The sequence below is a fragment of the Anarrhichthys ocellatus genome, unplaced genomic scaffold (genome assembly GCF_004355925.1).
Source record: "Anarrhichthys ocellatus isolate YVR2014 unplaced genomic scaffold, GSC_Weel_1.0 scaffold363, whole genome shotgun sequence".
In the NCBI taxonomy this organism is placed as follows: domain Eukaryota; kingdom Metazoa; phylum Chordata; class Actinopteri; order Perciformes; family Anarhichadidae; genus Anarrhichthys; species Anarrhichthys ocellatus.
This window is the reverse complement of record NW_022280353.1, coordinates 32665-46335: the sequence shown is the minus strand read 5'-3', so window position 1 is coordinate 46335 and position 13671 is coordinate 32665. Positions and strand designations below refer to the sequence as shown.

The 13671-nt window shown below is 43.9% G+C and overlaps 1 protein-coding gene and 1 pseudogene across 1 annotated transcript in view; both read right to left on the bottom strand.

Annotated features, from left to right (window-relative positions):
• Nucleotides 1-4646, bottom strand: part of LOC116401347 (uncharacterized) — a 9811-nt pseudogene extending 5165 nt beyond the window's left edge.
• A 2914-nt stretch (nucleotides 4647-7560) lies between these two features.
• The window catches only part of LOC116401346 (endothelin-2), a 17710-nt gene continuing 11599 nt past the window's right edge, over nucleotides 7561-13671 (bottom strand). Inside the window, exons 2-4 of the mRNA XM_031879700.1 lie at nucleotides 13157-13313; nucleotides 8311-8424; nucleotides 7561-7666 (exon numbers count right to left, since the gene is read on the bottom strand). Coding sequence (XP_031735560.1) covers nucleotides 7561-7666; nucleotides 8311-8424; nucleotides 13157-13313 — 377 coding nt within the window. The remainder of the gene's footprint in view (nucleotides 7667-8310; nucleotides 8425-13156; nucleotides 13314-13671) is intronic.

The following is a 13671-nucleotide window of genomic DNA, read 5'->3' as shown; positions in this document are numbered from 1 at the left end:
TAAACCTAACTGAGTAGTTTAGTCGTCTAAACCTAACTGAGTAGTTTTGTCGTCTAAACCTAACTGAGTAGTTTTGTCGTCTAAACCTAACTAAGTAGTTTTGTCGTCTAAACCTAACTAAGTAGTTTTGTCGTCTAAACCTAACTAAGTAGTTTTGTTGTCTAAACCTAACTAAGTAGTTTCCTGTGAAGACGGAGGTTTATTTTGAAAATACTGTTTTCATGTATTCAGCGTAAATTGACACGTGTTGCCGTTGTATGAGGGTTACACATACTATTAGTGTCATTAATAATATATTATATGTTGAACAGAGATAAGGTGTTTTTGTCATAGTTTTAAGAACAAAGAGCTCATTCGCCAATGTCCTCCTCAGTTTGTTCTTTAATTTGTTCTTAACAAAAGTCTGCATCAGATTCAGGATTTGATCTTAAAGTTATTGGGTCCTTGTTGTTCTCATGACGATGGATCTTATCGTCCTTATTGTCGAGAAAGTGTCTCAAGATAACCTCTGTGAGGATCTGACGCTGTAAGAATACATTTAGTTGAACTAGTACACTGGGCTGAACTAAGAGCCAATAGAATGTGTCTGGTTATTTATTACTTTACTTCTAACTACTAGATCCAACCTGTCTGACAATATACTAGTACACACTCACAGTTATAGGTTCATCCTTAAAGCTCCTTTCATTTAGAAGGTAGTTGTGATGTTTGGAAGCGTGTTTTTATGAAGTACTTCTCCACAGTCAGTGTATTATTACCACAGATTATTACCTACAGTACATGGAGGTCTGCACACCTCCGGTTGTTGCGTACACCTCACGGGAGCAAGCAAAATGATTTACTTTTATAACCTGTCAAAGATGGGGAAATTCTGAATATCAAAATGTTATTTTAGGCTGACTTTCCCTTCCCAGAATCTCATGAAAGTAGACATGGACATAGTAGGGATCCTCGTGAACAACAATCCAGTGAAAGGTTAATATAACCTCTTTTGGATTTGTTTTTATAACCTGCCAAATATGGGGAAATTATGAATATGAATGCCATTTGAGCTAACTTTCCCTTTCATTTTCTCAAACACTGTACAGCAAAATTACATTACATTTGACATGGACATGTATGAGGTCATCATGAACACAACTCCAATTCTAGCTAACCAATGAAGGACATGTTTCTACTACAGATCAAAGATTATTATTAATTAGTATTACTATTATCTCAATTAAAGCTAGTACAGCAGTGTAACTTCAGATTTTATTATTATTGGATTTCATATGTTATACAAAATAATGTCTTTGACTTGTTATATCAACTTGGGCAAATTATTGATCAAGTATAGCTCTATTTCCGGGCTTTTTGGGCTCTCCAAGCACCCGTACCGTAGCACCACCAATAGACGAGCATTACGGCTGACGTGACCGACGTTCCGCGGATGATGACGGCTCACCTGACCGCAGTGACGTCATTCAGCAGAGAAACACCTGATTACCTGCCGAGAGTTACCGGCTTCTAACCAGGAGAGTGTTCCATGTCTGATCAAACATGTAATACTCTAAATGTTCATAAATTAACCTCACAGAGGACATGATGTCGTTTTTAAAGCGTACCTGCTGAATGTCTGCTTTTAAATTTCGCTTTCCGCTGTGTGCGCTCCCGCGAGGTGCATGCGGATGGAGGCTGCAGCCAAACGTATTAATAATGTTCCACTTACGAGTCGGAGACAGAGTGAAGTCCTTGCAACAGGTTTATTAACACAAACTGTCAACAATAGTGTCGAGCAACTCCAGCGAACATCAGTGGTCTTCGTACAGCGTTTCATCAACTCTCTTCTTCGTTGTTTCCGGAACAGGTGACCCGACTCTCCCAATCACAGGCACGCACCTTGACTAAGGTGCACAGTGCGTCCCGTGATTGGCCAGAGAGAGGGATGTGACAGCCTGACCCCTCTACTACCAGCTCTTACTGTACAGGCTCGCTACACTATTTTAGACACATAAACAATAAATCTATATTGTTTCAAGTATCGATGGTTGTTTAGATAAATAAAGACAAATCCCTGTTTTAGTGGTGGAGTCTGGTGTGTTTGTAGAGATCACAGCTTCAGTTCAGAGAGGTGATAATACTGTAATGTTCCACTTACGAGTCGGAGACAGGGTCCTTTCAAGAGGTTTATTCACAGCAACCGTCACTCTTATTGCCGAGCAACTCTAGCGAACATTATTCGTCTGTTTCTACAGTGTGTTTTACTGCCTTCCCCCCCTACCCGGTGTCCCAAAAAGGATACCTCTCTCTGCATGAAGTGACACTTATCCGGGTGCAGCTTCAGGCCTGCTGCTCTGATCTTTCCCAGCACCACCCGCAGTAATGCCAGGGCTTGCTCGAATGAGTTACCATGAACCAGGATGTCGTCGAGGTAAACCAGACACTGCTGACGTGGGACCCCTTCCAACACCTTGTCCATCAACCTCGCGAATGTGGCAGGGGCATTACAAAGTCCAAAACTAAGGACCTTGAACTGCCACAGTCCCCGTCCGGTGCAGAAAGCTGTTTTGGGCCGGGCCTCCAGGGCGAGTGGCACCTGGTAATACCCACTGCGGAGGTCCAAGGAGGAGAACCAAGAGGACCCCGAGACCAGGTCCAGAGACTCGTCAATGTGGGGCAGTGGGTATGAATCCTTCTTTGTTACTCCATTTACAGGCCTGTAGTCAGAGCAGAGTCGCCAGCCACGTATGTTTTTTGGAACCATGACAACTACTGCTGCCCAGGGGCTGTCAGAAGTCTCGATGATCCCCGCCCGCAGCATGCTCGTGACCGCTTCATCACAAGCCTGCTGGCGAGCCAGCGGGAGGCGGCGAGGGCGGCACTTGATAGGTCGCGCGTCCCCTGTGTCAATCTCGTGCTGTACTAGATGAGTTTGCCCTACCTCGTCCTCACTCCTGGCGAAACTGCCTCGAAACTCTAGCAGCAGCTGCCACAGTTGTTCCTGCTGCTGAGGATGTAAGCAGCCACAGTTCTTGCTCCACACCTCCCTTACCACAACCAGAGTCCCCTCATCCTCCTCCAACCCAGGCGGGGTTGGGGTTGCGTAGGCCATGGTGGGGTCAGATGGGGAAGAGGCACCCTGGGTGGGTTCCTCAGGGAGGCAGGCGATGGGTGGCAGGTTGCCAGATACAGTACAGTCTCTGGGGGAGAGGCACCCCTTGTTGGTTCCTCGGGGAGGCAGGCGATGGGTGGAAGGTTGCCAGATACAGTCTCTACCGCACTTGCGGATCGTGTGAGAGGTCTGGGAGGAGGCACAGTAAGGGTGTGGATGGTGGTCATCGTGATAGCATGCCCCCCTTTGAACCTCACTGTGCCTCGTTGCAGGTCCAAACCCAGAATACATGGATCCTGCACTGAAGCTATCCACACCCGGTACAGTACAGTCATCCCCCCCACAGATATAGTCAACAGACATATGCCTTTCATGGGTGCCAGCTCTCCGGTGACTGTGCGCAATCGCACAGAGGTGGGGTCGAACAGAGTCCCATCCGGGACCATATCTGGTCTCACCAACGTTACTGTTGATCCTGTGTCCACTAATGCAAAACAGGGTACTCCTTCCACAGTGACAGGGACGAAACAAGAATCGCCCTTACCGGTACGTCCCACTGCAACGACAGGCTCCAAGCATGCGCTGTCATCTGCTTCTGGGGGAAGTGGAGCCTGGCTCCCCCGGCTGTGTTGTTGGGCTCCTCCATCTGATGTTGAGGCTTGTGAAGACAGGGTTGGAGTTAGGGCCGGGGTCCGCATATCCTCCTCTATGCGGGCCCTGGGCCATTTCCCTGAAACTTGCTTGACTTGGGGCACTCCCTGGCAAAGTGCCCTGGTTGACCACACTCCCAGCAGACCCTGGGCCCGGGGCGTGGCCGGTGTGTTTGCTGTACTGACACAGCCCTAATCAATTCAGTCACTTCAGTCAACCATGCCGGTCTCTCTTCTTCTGAGGGGCTCTGCATTGCAGCCCTCACAGCAGGTGGCCCCTCTCTTTGACAGTTTCCAGCCGCTACACCCCACACATTCTCTCTCTCCACAGCCATCTCCAAGGCTGTCTGCAAAGACTGTGGGTGTTGCAGCTGTACCTGGACACGCAGTTCAGTGGGGAAGATTGCTCTGATGAACTGGTCCCGTGCCAGCTCGCTCTGTACTTTGGGGGGCATGTGTACATAAGCCCGTCGCGACAGGCTTTCAATGTCTTTAGCTAATGCCCGCAGCAGCTCCCCAGGTTTTCTGCAACGATTATTGAGTTCATTACGCAGGAGCTCAGGCTGCAAACACTGTCCAAAACGCCTCTGCAGAGCCCCCACCAGTGCTTGATAACTACGTCTGTCCTCCGGACTCAGCAGCAGAAGACAGGACAGCGCATCATCTGTGAGGCACAAAGCCAGCTGCAGTGCTTTAGTCTCGATGGACCATCCCCCAGCGTGGGATAATATCTCAAATTGGGCCAGGAAAGCTTCCCAGTCAGACCTACCGGAGTATTTGGGTGTTTTCACCGTTGAGACTGCTACTGGGTGCCGCCGGGCGCCGCCATCGTTATTTCCATTGTCCGGAGAAATGGCGGGAGACGTCGATGAGGGAGCCATACTCTCTACGTCTCTAGCCATCTTCACTGCAGACTCTCTCAGGTGATCCCTCGCCACACTTGAAGCTCTCGTGAACTCTGGCTATGTCCTCCGACCACCCGCATGCTCCCTCCTCCTCCATGTCCCTCCTTTCCTTCTTCACCTCCGTCCTGCCGACACCATCCATGACCAAAGCAAGCTAACTGGCTAGCTCACAACCGAAGCTAGGTAAGCTCACGACGGATTTGGCGTTACGTCTACGTCCGTCACAAAGTCACTTCTGACACCAGTGTAATGTTCCCCTTACGAGTTGGAGACAGGGTCCTTTCAAGAGGTTTATTCACAGCAATCGTCACTCTTATGGCCGAGCAACTCTAGCGAACATTATTCGTCTGTTTCTACAGTGTGTTTTACACAACAACAACAACAACTCTCCTTCCGGTTCCGGTCTAACCCCACAATGACTAGCTCCCGACACAGAACAGGCAACCCACTGTACAGGGTCGCTACAATACTCTAAATACAACTCACATTCAAATACCTCCACAGCAGTACACCTACTGTAGTAATACACAGAGGATGTAGAAGTACCTCATACAGCCTCAATATGACATCACAGCTGCACAACAGAAGCACATGCCCTCCTGTAGCTCCTCAGACGGTCCTCAGAGATGAAGAGTTGAAGTGATGATCGAACACGTCCTCGTTCCTCTGCTGGGTCCTCACCTGCTCCACTCACCTCAGGTCCACACACTGGTCACGCGCCATACACCTTCACGTGAGGAGGACACACTGGAGAGGAGGAGCTGCGCGTGTCTTCCTGTCTTCATGCAAAGTGGATCCTGAACCAGCTGTGACGTGGAAACCAGTCTCACCACCGAGTCCCGATCCGGTTGATGTCCCGGTATCACCGTGTCCACTAGAGGGCGCTATGTGACCACCCAATGAGCTGAAGAGCAGCCGTTTGGATCACATTATGCAAATACATTACATTCATTATGCAAATAGTTTGCATGTTTAATGTCTCAGTATTTTTAAAGTGTGGTATTACTACTTTAAATGTCAGAGTATTTTTGCTGTGTGGTATGATCATTTTTATTGTAACAGGGTATTTTTACAGTGTTAAATTAGTACATTTACAGTAACATAGTATTTTTAGTGTGGTATTAGTACATTTACGGTAACAGAGTATTTTTACAGTGTGGTATTAGTACTTTAGTACCCTTTAAACATGTTGTACAGGATGTAGGTACGTCGGAAAATGAACACAAGTATACATTTAGGCATTCAGTGGTTGTTTTTAATGTGCTTAAGTAATTTAAAAATCTTTAACAATAATAAATATCCGGCAATAAAACAATCAACATACAAACATATATGATGCTAAACATTTGAAAAGGCTGGAGTTCTGAACATCTCACAGAAAGCTATTTTACAGACGGACTAAAAGAAACCAAGAGCTCTGTTCCACGAGCAGAAAACCGCTTACAGCTGCGATGACCAACCAAACGTCGTCAGCTGATCATATTCTGTTTAGTCAAATATTTAGTATTTTTCCTGCTAGAACGGCTTCTCAGTAGAACCCCCCTCTGTGGGTTCCAGATGAAACCCGTGGGATACAAAAGGGTTCTATCTAGAACCCACTGGTTGGGTTCTAGATGAAACTGGTCATATCTGTGTCTACCGTGTGATCCCGTCTGTGTTTATGATCCTAATAAAGTTGTTTTACTTCATTTAAATGTTAATTCCAGTTCTAGATGATTTCACTCTTTAGGTGTTTTCAGGAAGTTCAGTAAACGTTTACTTTCATGCATCCAGTCTGACATGATGCAGGATACAGAACTACAACTCCCATCAGGCTTTGACTCCACCGCTAAGCCTCCTGGGAGTTAGAGTTGTTTAAAACTATCTATCCTTGCGCTCAAATAAAACATTAAGTCCAGGTCGTAGATTGTTGTTTATCTTCTATCAGACTTCATATCATCTGTTTGTCATGTTCATAATATTATCAAAAGTCTGTCCAGAGACACTTTGACATGATGGAGAATAATTAAAGCATCAATACGACACAAATAAAAGATATTACTCATGTATCATGGTGTTCTGATTGAGAAATATTAAAGCTAGAAACCACTCATCTCACATTATACTTGTCACAATAAGAGCTTATTCTTAAGAACAGACTATACAGACCACTGTATAAATATATATAATATAAACAAAATAAATTCAGAATATTTGAAGAGGAAGTTGCAATTATGTTTTTCAACAACAGTTACAATTTTACAAAATAAAGTTTTCCTTACATATTTATATTTAAAGCTTACATTTTACAAACAAACTGTAATATTCAAGAATAAAGTTGAAAATAAACAGAAAAAAATCATAATTCAAGACAAAGCTGTAATTTAATCTGAAAATCTCATATTTCAAAATAAAGTCCTAATTTTACAAAATAGTTATTTCAAAAATGAAGTTGTAATTTTACAATAGAGTTTAAATATTTGTAAAAGATGAGTAGAATAAAGTAGTTGTTACTACAGTGAGACAGCAGAGATAATACGACTTTTTCTAGAAAATGAACAACTTTATTTTTTAACATAACTAACAACTTGTTCTTGTGAATTCATTCTTCGTTCTCATATTATGACTTTCATCTTTACATGTCAGATTCTGAGGCCCTAACTCTCAAATATGAAAAGTCAGATCTAAAAGTGTCATTCATAAAAATGCAACGTTTACTCTATGATCTATATTTCACATAAAGATGTTGAACACTAAAGTCTGAGCCGCTCTCCTCGAGGCCGTGCTACGAATCATCCTGCTAACAGAGAGGTCACAGGTTCAATTCCCTCCCTGTGTGTCAGCAGCCAAATGTCTCTTATTACTTCACCGTCTTTACATTTACGTCACACACACACACACACACACACACACACACACACACACACCCTGCTCAGGTCTGGTGTTTCAGTGCGTGTCGGCTCCTTTTTTGCCAGAAAGCAGCTCTGTATCTCTTCAGTTGTTTGTCAGTTGTCCTCTTCGTCGCAGCATGTTGCTCTCTGAAGAAGAGACGAGAAGAGATAAACAGTTTGAATGTTTTCTATCAGTCTGTGTTCCTGTTTACAGAATAAGAGTCTTAATCTTTTATTTTGGAGAAAGTGTCTTCACTAATAGACGTTCTTTAGTTTAGAACATGGAGAACAAAACTCTGTTCAGCGGTTCAACGGAGAGAGACAAAGATCCTCTGAGCAACAGCTGAATCAGAAGAGAAGAAATCATCAGTCATTGGTCAAAGAAACAGGAAGCTGAGATTCAAACAGGAAGAGCTTCCTGTTTCAGTGTCAAGAGTTTCACAATAAACTAACTAACTGTCGCTTTAGTTGCCTGAACCTAACTGTCGCTTTAGTTGCCTGAACCTAACTGTCGCTTTAGTTGCCTGAACCTAACTGTCGCTTTAGTTGCCAGAACCTAACTGTCGCTTTAGTTGCCTAAACCTAGCCTAACGTGTTGGTTGTCATGTGACACTGAGGACGTCCACTGAAGGGAAGTCAGAATCTCTTCAGTGAAACTGTTTCACGTGTAAATAAACATGTGGTGTGAATGATTCTGTTTCTCTCTGGTAACAGTTATTATTGAAGGAGGGATAAAGAACAACAGCTGTGTGTGTGTGTGTGTGTGTGTGTGTGTGTGTGTGTGTCCTCACTCTGTCTGCAGGGAGCAGAAGCTCACACACTCGTTGTCCTGTGTGTGTGAGCAGAGGCAGCGTCCGAGCTCCCGCTTCAGTCGGACGGAACCGAACCCATAAGGAACCACGTGGCTGGAAGACAGAACCCTGAGGAGTCAGTGTGATCGGTACCACGGCGGTGTCCGGTCTGGTGTCCGGTCTGGTGTCCGGTCTGGTGTCCGGTCTGGGAGTCGTCCGTGTTTTCATCTCACTACTTTAACTTTAACTTTAACACTTTCACTTCATCAAAGTTAATTGGAACATTTTTGTCTGAAAAAACAAGATGGCGAGGTCTGTTGTTGTTGAGTTATTTAGAAGTTACATGTTTTCTGTACTTATGATACCTTGTTTACGTTTTACTTACTTCATGTACTTATTTTAACCCTAAATACGATGTGTTCCCGGTACGTTAACCTGGTTTACTGCGACCGTAGAGGAGCGTCATCGTGTGACCAAGTGGAATTAGTGGCGCGTTGGGCTCCAGCATGAACACTGATGTCCTCAACATGCAGAATCAAGTCTCGTCCAAACAGTTTGATATTTAGTGAAACACGTTTTCGGTGCTCTGCAGTGAATCAGGGGGAGCCGGTGGGACCGCTGTGTCGGATCTGGACCGGCTGCAGGTGATGGAGGGTGCAGAGCTGGATTCATGGAGGGGTTAACTAGACCACCGGGAGAAGATGCTGAACAGCACCACGTCTGTAAAACATTCATCTCTACTAAAGGGGCCGTCGTCTCCCTCCTGCGGCTGACACATCTGTTTCTCCTCTCTGTGTTCAGAGATGTGACCCCATCATCTCGCACAGCTTCTGTCAGCTCGTATCTGCACCAGCAGTTATTCATGCCAGTGGTATGTGGAGTGTTTTACGTGTGTTTTCCAAATATTACGCACAAATCAAACACACGTTGTAGAAGTCGTTGTTCGTTTGTAGGTCATGTGACCGGCTACATCCTCTGTTGGGATCTCTTCAGAGTGTCAGTGAGCTCCTCCTCCAGTCTCTGCTTCTGCTGTTATTTTACAGTTTCAGATTATTAAAACTAAATACTATTTAATATTTAATGATAATGTATTATTGTAGATTAAACTACCAGAAGTATATAGAGTCATTAACATGAGCTGCAACATTAAAGTGATGAACACAATAATTATAACACAATTATATATATTATTCTGCATAATGCCAACTTTTGGTTCTACGGTTGTGTGGCCTGCGATGTGTTCAGGTTCTCCTATAAATGGGTCAAACTCAGATTAGAGCTTGAGGTTAAAACAACGTTTGTAGAAAAGATGAAGAAACGTTGTAATCGTGTCGTCTGGCTGAATCGGCTGTTTGTGTCACGGGGCATGATGAGGACTCAAACGCAGACAGTCAGGTGTGGTGAAAAAAGGGTTTTAATGAACCAAAAACAAACACGGAATCCAGGGACAAGACAAAGACGAGGGGGGAAATCCGGCAGGACAAGGCAGGGCAGGCAGACTGGAAAACCGAGAACAGGACGAGCAAAACGGGCAGGTAGGTAGGAAACAAACAACGATCTGGCAGCGGGTGTGTGTGTGAGGCAGGGGTTTAAATAGTGAAGGAGGCAGAGTGAGCAGGTGAGAGTAATGAGCTGAGTGTGACTGGCAGGTGCACTGAATGAACTGATGAGGAGAGTGAGGAGCTACAGAAAGAAACAGAACACAGAACACAGAACACACAGGGCAAAGCCTGATCGTGACAGTTTGATAAATCTTTGTGCCACGTGATGGATGTTAAATAATCTGCTGTTGTTTGAGTTGGTCGAAGGTGAGCGAGGTTATGCCGGAGGACGCTTCGTTGTCTTTGGTTTGGACCTCAGTCCGTTTGGACGCTCGTAGAATCAAACCTCCGGCTGGTTTCACTGTTTAGTTTTTACGCTCGTGAGGGTGAAAATCTGCAAAAACAAATCCATGAAATGAAAACCTTTGTGAGAAGTGGATTTTAACGATAACATTGACCCTGAAAGAACTGAACAGTTTGTTTTTCTCTGGCACACAATAGCAGCGAAGAAGTGGACGTAAAGTTTAGTGCTTCTCTATTGTTAACACACCGCATAACAAGACCAGAACCGGAACCGGCCCAGTGCTGACAGTCTGTTGCTTTAAATAAAAACCACATGAAGCTCTCCTAAAACACACAGAGAGACATTTGATGTTGAAACACAGCAGATTTAAGTGCTGAAGAGCTCATTGCACTCAGATTTATTGGAGTCCAGCAGCTCCAAACAAACAATCGCTTCAAGCAGTTGTTTTTACACTTTGACACCGTGTTGGAAAGTTAAGAGTCAAAGAGACTTCCTGTTGGAGTACAAAGACATGTCATCCCTGCAGCTCTCCAGAGAGAGAGACAGACTCACTTCCTGTCTGTCTCTCAGCTTCAAGCCCATTGGTTCCTACTGAAGATGTGAATATTTAAAAACACAAATATATAGTGTCATCAGTAATCTCCTAAAACAGCTGGTCTCTGTAGTGCATGTTGGATTGAGTCAGAATAAACTACTGAGTGTGTGTTCATGGTGATGAAGGAACAGCAGCTGCCACCTCGAAAAGAAATACCTTGCAACTCCATTTTTAGACAAGCTAATAAAAAATAGAGCTATAAAGCTATATATATATAAAGCTATAGAGCTATATAGCTAAATAGCTATAAAGCTATAAAGCTATGAAGCTATATAGCTATGAAGCTATAAAACTATAGAGCTATAAAGCTATGAAGCTATAAAGCTATAAAACTATAAAGCTATGAAGCTATAAAGCTATATAGCTATGAAGCTATGAAGCTATAAAGCTATGAAGCTATATAGCTATATAGCTATAAAACTATGAAGCTATGAAGCTATATAGCTATAGAGCTATAAAACTATAAAGCTATAAAACTATGAAGCTATAGAGCTATAAAGCTATACAACTATGAAGCTATAAAGCTATAAAGTTATGAAGCTATATAGCTATAAAACTATAAAGCTATAGAGCTATAGAGCTATAAAGCTATAAAACTATGAAGCTATGAAGCTACGTATATAGCTATAGAGCTATAAAACTATAAAGCTATAAACCTATAGAGCTATAAAACTATAAAGCTATAGAGCTATAAAGCTATAAAACTATGAAGCTATAAAGCTATATAGCTATAGAGCTATAGAGCTATAGAGCTATAGAGCTATAAAGCTACGAAGTTATGAAGCTATAGATGGATGAAATTAACTAGGCTCCCCGTGTAGTTTATGTTTGTGATGGATTAAATCAGACTTTGAACACGTGCTGCACTGATCACTAATATATCACTAATAATATCATTTAATATATAAAAGAAAATGGAGTCTGCAGGACAGGCTGCAGAGGAGGACAGGACTTCCCTGAAGCTTCAGGGCTTGGTGGTGTAGTTAGTGATGGTGGGCTCTGCCAGTGCTGTTTAAAGCGTCTTTATGATGAAGGCAGGGAGATTAGGTTCAACCACACTGCTATGTTTAGACCAGACCAGCAGCCTAAGTGAGCGGGTCCCACCGCTGCAGGAGCCGTGTTTAGCTCATCTAAGGAAGCCATTTCTTCTGGAATGTGACTCACATGAGCGGCACAGTTAGTCCACACAGGTTGGTTAAAGTTGTTGGATTACTTTGGATGCTCGAGAATCAAACTGTAGAAATTAACATCAAAATCCAATTTACATTTCAACAACATGGTTTTTGTGTTTGTTTACCGCCACATGACAAATACAAAGTATGAAAATTAACACTGTGATGTGAACTGGCCGGCTGTGAGAACTTAACTGGTTGCGGTCCAGATCAGGGTCCAACCACAGGGATTTCAGAGTCCTTGTGGTCTCCTTGTTGGCTTCGTGTTAAACGGGTTCAAACAGGAACTACCCTCCATTAGGAAATGAGCTCCTCACATCCAGCTGCTCACTCACTGCTTGTGCACACTGAACTGAAATGAAGTTAATTGCCACCGATTGTGAAGAGAGTCTGGTTCCAATTTAAAGATATGAACAGCTCACAGCAGGGATTCACCCCTCAGCTCCTTCATGTAATCTATTACAGTGCTGGCCAACACTACATTTAGAGTTCAAACATTCACAGACTAGCAGGTTTCTTTAGTTCTATCCACAGTGAGTCTGTGTGAGTCCGTCACCGTTTATCATAAGAAGTCAGAGTCAGCATGTTGTCATCCACTGGCTTGTGGACTGACGTTCTGAAGCCTTGAGTTTGGCATTTTCACCGTCGCAATCTTGGTTTATTTGAAAACTCAACAGTCTCAGATTTATTGACAGACTGATTAATATCCAGACGAACAGGAGACACGGATACATTTGAAAACGTCAGTTCACAACGAAGCTCACATTCTGAATCTAATCTGTTCATTATTTGACTGTATATGTCATTTATATCCTCAATGTGTTTCATATAAACTGTGGTAAAGTATTGACTTAATAATAACCTTCCTGACACTCCGGAGGTCACAATTATTCAATATTTAAAAGCGTTGAGAATATTATCCCCGAGGATAAAAAGTAAAAATGCTTTTATTTTGTAATCGTCAGTCACCAGAATACAGGAAACAAGGAGGTTCTGTAGCTTCTCCCTACTGAAGGTCTGCAGGTTGTTCTGTGTGATGATTGATTGTTACGTTCCTCCTCTGAAACCTTCTGACTTGCAGACCGGCGGGAGTTCCTCTTGGTTTTATGTGAGCTCCTCCCTTCTCCTCCCTTCCCAAAAAACATGCTCCAGCTCCTGCTGCAGCAGCAGCTGGAGCATGTTTTTTGTCGTCGCGCTTGAACTCAAATTCATCACGACGCTCAGACGGACTCACCTCGGCGTGTTGACCCAGACGATGCCGATGTGGCAGAAAAATATACACTCCTTGTCTTTCTGGTTCTCGCAGGAGCAGCGTTTCTCTCGCCGGTGGGCCGTGTGGGCGAGCTGCACCAGGGGGCCCTCCTCCGCTGTGGGGCTTGTGAGAGAGGCGGCTGGGGAGCACAAGTGGAAGAGGGTGGTTAGTGTCTATTAGTTATGATAATGATTATATTTCTCTGGTAGTTTTATAACGTCTGCTCTGTGTAAACCAACCAAACTTTGAAGTCTGTATCGTTAAGTGCAGTGGGGCCGTGTGGAGGAGCTGCACCAGAGGACCTCCTCCAGATAAAGGGAATACCAGTAGGATTAATGTTTAGATTACAGTCCTGTGGATCTCCTTCACCAATATCTGAACCAAATACAAAATCTGATCCATATAGTAGCTGTTGAGACATCTGAGTCTGAAGCAAAGTGTTCAGACAGACAGACAGACAGACAGACAGACAGGAGGACAGACAGACAGGCAGGCAG